At 47.5% G+C, this 7260-nt stretch overlaps 1 protein-coding gene across 1 annotated transcript; it reads left to right on the forward strand.

Annotated features, from left to right (window-relative positions):
* Positions 1–546: 546 nt before the first annotated feature.
* On the forward strand, positions 547–7254 carry LOC104548776 (serine/threonine-protein kinase TAO3; the record flags this gene model as incomplete). Its single annotated transcript, XM_010194886.1, has 6 exons — positions 547–675; positions 1347–1550; positions 3720–3959; positions 4880–5092; positions 5470–5652; positions 5767–7254. Coding segments are annotated over 6 exons (1131 nt in total), but the record flags the coding sequence as incomplete, so codon positions are not given.
* Between the last annotated feature and the right edge of the window lie 6 nt (positions 7255–7260).

The following is a 7260-nucleotide window of genomic DNA, read 5'->3' on the forward strand; positions in this document are numbered from 1 at the left end:
TTATAAACATGAATGAGAAGGCTGTGGAAGTGCTGCTTAAAACCCATGTTCTTAAGTACGTTGTGTGGTGACTGTCCAGAGCTGCCCCGGCCAGTTTGGTGAAATAGCTTCACGGCTACAAGTCATCCTTCTGGGTGGTGGGCACTGCATGGGCATCACCCACTGCTGGAGCTACTGAGAGCTGGCTACGAGGTGGACAAACTGTGGAGAGACCTTGGAGGGGCTTCTGTATCATGGCTGAGGGAATGGTAAAACTTGCTGCTGTTACACAGTCTGTTTAAAAAGGAACATGTTACCCCACACAGTAAACTAGTGGGGTGTGACCCTCTGTGGTGGTTTTGGTGGAGAGGTAAAGAAGCATGAGGAAACTCCTAAATGGATGTGGGCATTGTGGGGTTTTTGTGCAAGCAGCTTTGTGTGCTCTGTCTAGGACAGTGATGGGAGAATGACAGACCCGAAAAAGACTGATTTGTGCTGAATTCAGTACCTGCTCCCTCACCCTTTCTTCTTTTTCCCTTTTTTCCCTCTTCTCTCTGTGCCTTGCAGGCAAAGGCAGCTGCAGCAGATGAAAAGAAATTCCAGCAACAGATTTTGGCTCAGCAAAAGAAAGACCTGGCGACCTTTTTAGAAAGTCAGAAGAAACAATACAAGCTTTGCAAGGAAAAGATTAAAGAGGCAAGAAACCATCATTTTCAGGGCTGAAGGGGTGTGGAATGAACACGAACTAGACTTTCATTTTGATAAACCTGGGCCAGCCCAGGGGTTTAAGGGGTGCTGTCATGCTTGGAAGCAAATTTAGATTCTCAGCAAGTGAACTTTCAGACACTGGGAGCATCTGGCAGCGTTTCTAGAATCATCTGCAAGGGTGCTAGAGGTGCCTTCCCAATTTGCTACAGAGCAGAATCTTTGAAGCTAAGGGTGATGAGGGGAAGTGGGACTTCATAGAGATTTTTCTTTGGCTTTTTCTCATCTGTTTGTTTTTTGTTTGTTGGTTGTTTTTTTTCTTAAGCTGTAAGTAATCAGAGCAGCCATTTTGATGTCACTTGACTTAACGCCCTGTGACCACTCGTATGAATTAGAACAAGAACTAACTTAGTACATGGTTTATCTATCCCAAATTGCACTAATTAAGTACAGTGTCCCCATCGCATCACAAAATCACTTGCTGTTAAGAATATGGAGGTGAGAAAATGAACAGCAAGGAGCCCTGTTAGGTATCTGATTCGATAGAGAGTTGGGCATGAGTCCTGTTCAAATGAAACTGAAGCCCAAGCTGGACTCCTTTACCAGTCCTCTGTCACTGCCATCCTAAGGGAAGTCTTGTTTCTGACCCTGTGTGCACGCAGGAAATGAATGAGGACCACAGCACGCCGAAGAAAGAGAAGCAAGAGCGAATATCCAAACACAAAGAGAACCTGCAGCACACACAGGCTGAAGAGGAGGCCCATCTTCTCAGCCAGCAGAGACTCTACTACGACAAAAACTGCCGTTTCTTCAAGAGAAAAACGATGATCAAGAGGCACGAGATGGAGCAGCAGAACATTCGGGAAGTATGGCACTCTTCACTTCCTTTCCCAAGCACTTCTTTAGATGTTTTAGCTTCATGGCTGTAAAACAGTTTGCTGGCTGCATTAGATCTTCATGTTTCCGGTTGCTAAACAGAACTGAGAAGAATGTAGGAAAAGTGTTTTGGGAAATTGTTTTCCACACAGATGTGACAGCTTTTATTAACTGAGGAGAGCTGGCATAGTTGACTTGCAGACAGAAACATTATGTGGGCCACCCACTCTGGGTCAGGTGCTTCATCTGAGCTGGGCATTAGATTTTGGGGGATTCTGGGGGCAGTTGGGGCCATGTCGAGTGCCAGGGCCACCCGTGGGCTGGCTGAAAGGGCATCATGTCAGGAGTTTTGCTTGTTGGCTAAAGAGAACGTACACAGCTGAAACGGGTGTAATAAGCCAGTAATAACCTTAAAAGAACAATATTAAGTTTGCAGAGTTAAATGCTACAAATGTAAGAAACACCAAAAACTCAGTCCTCTCTTGTGTCTGCGTGCTGGTTGTCCACAAGTAATCAGATGTTGCTTTTCCACTGGGCTGTGTTTGAATCAGTGCACAAAACGGGCGATAGTTTGTTAATGAGAAGTTAATCAAGGTCTTGCACTTCCTCATTAGTTATTAACCCTTGCCTTACAGCTGCCTGCAGTCAAACACCACTTTAGGGAATGAATTATTACCCGTAGATTTTTCTATGGTAGTCTCCGTAGTTTCTGAATTCTTCATGAATGGTCTTTTTGGTTAAAGACTGTCAGATGAGAAGGTATTTTAGTAGAGACTGAGAGTAAGTGATCAAAAATTTCTAATAATTATGCTTAAACCTGTCACAGCTGTAACAGCCGAGGGGGCTGAAGTGCCTGTTTGTAGGTGCTGATGTTGAGAATCACAGCAGGATCACAACGTGCAAGCAACAACTCAGAATAATTAGGGGGGTTTTGTGCTTCTACTGCAGAAAACTCGTTGGACTGAGCCAACACCGGGCCCTCCCCTTGGTGGGCACTGTAGGAGTGCACAGTGCGAGGCAGCCCCACCGTGCCTGTCCTGGTGAAGGATAGCAATGAGTTTGTAAACCTGGGAGCTGAAACTGAGGCGTACCAGCAGACCATCTGTGAAGGTCACCGAATACCAGCAAGGGGTACAGCTGTAATCACTGCTTGACTGAGCTGCATTCAGCTCCGTGCTCCACAGGTTGTTGCTGATATCTCGAGACAGAAATTTTAGCAGTAATCAGGGAGAGAATCTGGTACCTTCCTCTTCTTTGGTCTGTAATTTAATGAAGGTTTTCCTCGACTGCAGGGCACCATGTGAAGGAGCTCTCATGTGCACATTGCAAAATTGTGCGAGGCTCAGGCTGTATCCTTTCTCAAAACATGCAGTTTTATGTGCAGAAGCCTCATCTCCCAAGGTCTAGCAGGGACTAAGGGTAACTTTAAACAGATGAATAAGAGTCCCCAATTCTGTCAGTCTCCCCAGCTCTTGAGGACCCCAGGATGTATTTATTGAAAACTCAGCCATTCTCAGCAGTCACAGAGGGCTTGTGTGTGCTCCCAGTGCCACCTGCTGGAGACTCCCTGGCTGATCCAGAGAAGCAGGTTACAGGGGATGGATGGATGGATGGATGGATGGATGGATGGATGCTCGGTGGCCACTGTCAGCATTCCCATCGTGCTGCTGGGTTTCTGCTTCCCTGTAGCACATGGAAGTCCTTAGTGCTGTCTAGAGGAGTGACTGAGACACCCTATCGCCGTATCCCGCAGTAGTAGAGGGGAGAAGAGAGAAATCCGGCAGGCAGGAATGGTGCAGCAATAGTGATTTATTTAATTATTTAACAACTCTTTTATAGACTTTTTTCTTCATAGCCTAATTGGTCAAGAGGTCAGCCACCCCGCCTGGGGTGATTGGCTGAAATCCTAAAACATCCATCCTGAGAACATTTTTCTACTATACCATAAACAATTCGCAGGTGTTCTTAGTTTACAATAACACTACTGATAGCTTCTGTGAGAGGGAAAAGTTTCACACGGGACAAGAGAGAAGCAAGGGAAGTTCTTGCTACTGCATGTCTGCATCCACAACACCCGGCCTCGCAACCTCAACTGCTGCATCTCGGGGCACAGAGAATCACTCCTCAGCGTTTGTTTTGTGCTCTGTCCCCTTGTGCAGGAGTTAAACAAGAAGCGGACCCAGAAGGAAATGGAGCACGCCATGCTGATCCGGCACGATGAGTCGACGCGCGAGCTGGAGTACAGGCAGCTGCACACGCTGCAGAAGCTGCGAATGGACCTGATCCGGCTGCAGCACCAGACTGAGCTCGAGAACCAGCTGGAATACAACAAGCGGCGAGAGCGGGAGCTGCACAGGAAGCATTTCATGGAGCTCCGGCAGCAACCAAAGAACCTGAAGGTGCTGGCAGCTTTCCTTCATCCTCTTCCAACCTCTGTCCTGCCAAGCAGGCTGCTCTGTGTGCTTGCTGCCTCCTCCGTGCAGCACCTGTGCTGCAGAACCGCTGCTCTCCACCAGCCCTGCGTGCCTTCCCTTGCACCCCTCTCCTTTGCGCAGGGCTGTTCTGGGATGAGAAGCTCGTGGGCTGTTCCAGCAGAGAGCTCCCTGAGGATTTTTTAAGTGCTGTGCTTATTGAGGCTGCTGGGTAAAAATAGGCGAATCCCTAACAAAGTATTATGAAATGTGCTTCGGATGAGCTGTGCTTTCTTCTGACCCTTGCTGATGTTGCCCTACAAACCTCACTATGGAAAGGGGTTGGGTGATGGTTCCTCAAAGTCAGCAGAGAGAGAGGACATGGGTGTGCTGAGCACTGTGCTCTGTCCCAGTTGGGCTGCAGGTTGATAGAAACCTCTGAGCTGCTTGCTGGGGGAGATTTCTGTTCCTCCCCTGAACATCCAAAAAAGTGTGTTGCTTTTACACCCTGTCACATCCTTGTTAGTTCTCAGATCTGCAGCTTCTGTGTAGCACACGGTCACGGGAGGAGAGGCAGCAGCATGGGAGGCCTTGAAAAAGCTAGTGCTTTTTGGGAAGCTGCGGCGGGGTGACGGGCTGGGAGACCTGCAGGAAGCAGGGGCAGGCGATGGGAAAGGGCTCGGTGGATCCTATTCTGGCCCAGGCCGGTGGTCAGTGCTGAGCTGATGCTGCTCATCAGGTTGCAGTGTGTGCAGAGCACACCCTGCTCACCCGGGTGCAGGGGCAGGAGATGGCACAGAGCACAGGGGAACTGTGGTTGTGTCCCACCAACCCATCTGTTTGGATGTGCTATGACCTCTCCATTCCCAAAGCTCTCCGTGAGCTTCACATCATTCCTTCCTTGGCAGGCTATGGAAATGCAGATCAAAAAGCAGTTCCAGGACACATGCAAAGTGCAAACTAAGCAGTACAAAGCACTGAAGAATCACCAGCTGGAAGTAACTCCAAAGAGTGAGCACAAGACGATTTTGAAGAGTCTGAAGGACGAGCAGACGAGGAAGCTCGCCATCCTGGCAGAGCAGTATGAGCAGAGCATCAACGAGATGATGGCCTCACAAGCGGTAGGTGCAGCCTCTGGCTCCTCCTGTCCCTGGATGGGGGTCCCTGACTGAGGTGCGTGGAGGTGGGGTACAGTCGGGCTGTCGGTCCTTGCAGCACGCTGTGGTCTTCCTGTCCTCACTGCTAGATGGTCAGCGATGTGGTTGTGCTTGTCACAACTGTTTTAAATAGTGCATCGTGTGACGCTTTCCCTTCTTGTAATAAGAATCCCATGGAACATGTTTGGTTTTTTCCTGCTGCCCCTTGCATGCTGGGGTTTTGGGATCGCCTCCTCAACACCAGAGGCTCCCCGGCTTTGAGAACAGCAGCGCGTCGCTGGTGTCGGAGCAGAGCAATTCCGGGTGGAGGTTTAAATGTTGTTTTCCCCGTCGTCTTACAGCTACGGCTGGATGAGGCCCAAGAAGCAGAATGCCAAGCCCTCAGACTGCAGCTCCAGCAGGAGATGGAGCTGCTCAACGCGTACCAGAGCAAAATAAAGATGCAGACAGAAGCACAGCACGAAAGAGAACTCCAGAAGTTGGAGCAACGGGTGTCGCTGCGCAGGGCACATCTGGAACAAAAGGTACGTGGTGCGGGGCTGCCGGGTGTACCTCGGTCCCACCTCGGAGGCGTCGGGGGCTGCTGAACACGGGGCGGTTGCGCTCTGCTAAGGGGCTGCTGCCCGTGCTTCTTTCAGATCGAAGAGGAGCTCGCCGCCCTCCAGAAGGAACGCAGCGAGAGGATAAAGTTTCTGTTGGAAAGGCAGGAGCGAGAGATCGAGACGTTTGACATGGAGAGCTTGCGAATGGGCTTTGGGAATTTGGTCACATTAGAATATCCCAAGGAGGACTATAGATGAGATTAGATTTCTTTGCCATTAAAAAAACAAAAACAAAAACAAAAAGCAAACAAAACAATGACAAAACTTGCAAACCCAACATTCCCCATGTTAACGGGCGTGCTCTCTCTCTTTCTGTCTCTCTTACTGACATCGTGTCGGACTAGTGCCTGTATATTCTTACTCCATCAGGGGCCCCCTTTCCCCCTGTGTCAGTCCCGGTGCAGGACAGCTCCTGGCGGTCTTTTCCATAGTATGTCACAGTATTGATGTCTCTGTGCAATGATTAAAAATGTTTCAGTGAAAACTTTGGAGACAATTTTAATGGAGAACAAAAACCCAACCAACCACAAAGTGGATGTATTGTTGCTTTTGAGCAATCACTCATTTTACCACCAATCGATGAAAGTACGAGCAAAAAAGATACCAATCAAATGCTATATACGAACCCAGGGGGAGAGAGACTAAATCCGCAGCCTTACCTTAACTAGCTGCTGCATAACTTTATTTTATTTTTATTTTTTTGGTATTTATTCATCAGGAATAATTAAATAATAAAAAAAAATTTTATTAAAGATTGAGAAATTTGATACATTTTACAGATAAAAAAAAAAAAAACCTTAATCGTGCTGTACATATCAGTGGTGACATATTCTTACTTTTTTGGGGGTGGGGAGGGCGGGCGAAGCTGTGGTGATTTTTAGAAGAACCGTGCCGGGCGAGGCGGGACGAGACCTCGCTCCTCGGCATATTCTTGATTGTATCATAATCATTTTCTGCTGTCGCAGAGAATGGGAATACACTTAAATGAGCCCACGGGATCCCAGTAGCACAAATTGGGCTTTGTCAAATCGTGTATTTTGTGTATAGAAGGAATTTAAGGAGAGCTTTTACTTATTTTCATATTGTATTTTAACTGTTTCTCTGATCAAAAATTTTTTTACTTCTTTCCCCGCCTCCCTCCTGCTCCCAGCCCCTGCCCCTCTCCGGTGCAGTACTTGCAGTCCAACGCTGTCTGTCAGATCATCCCCAGCCCTTTTCTTTCTGTTCTTTTTCTTTTTCTTTTGGTTTCGTTCCTCCCCCGAGTCCACCCCCAACCCCATGATCTTGGTCATAAATACTGCATTATTCACACTTTCAAACTGTGTATTTTCTTACAATAAAAAGATTAAAAAAAAAGGCTTTACTTCTTTTGCATGCACTTTAAAAAAAAAAGCAACAAAACAAACAAAAAAACCCAAAAAACCCCAAGAAAACAACAAAAAAACATTTTTCAGGTTCCAAGGAAGAGCATGAATAACTGTCAGAGCTTTTAATTATATTTGTAAATAAAAGTGTTCATCACAACGCCTC

Source organism: Mesitornis unicolor, unplaced genomic scaffold, assembly GCF_000695765.1.
Source record: "Mesitornis unicolor isolate BGI_N332 unplaced genomic scaffold, ASM69576v1 scaffold28611, whole genome shotgun sequence".
NCBI lineage: Eukaryota > Metazoa > Chordata > Aves > Mesitornithiformes > Mesitornithidae > Mesitornis > Mesitornis unicolor.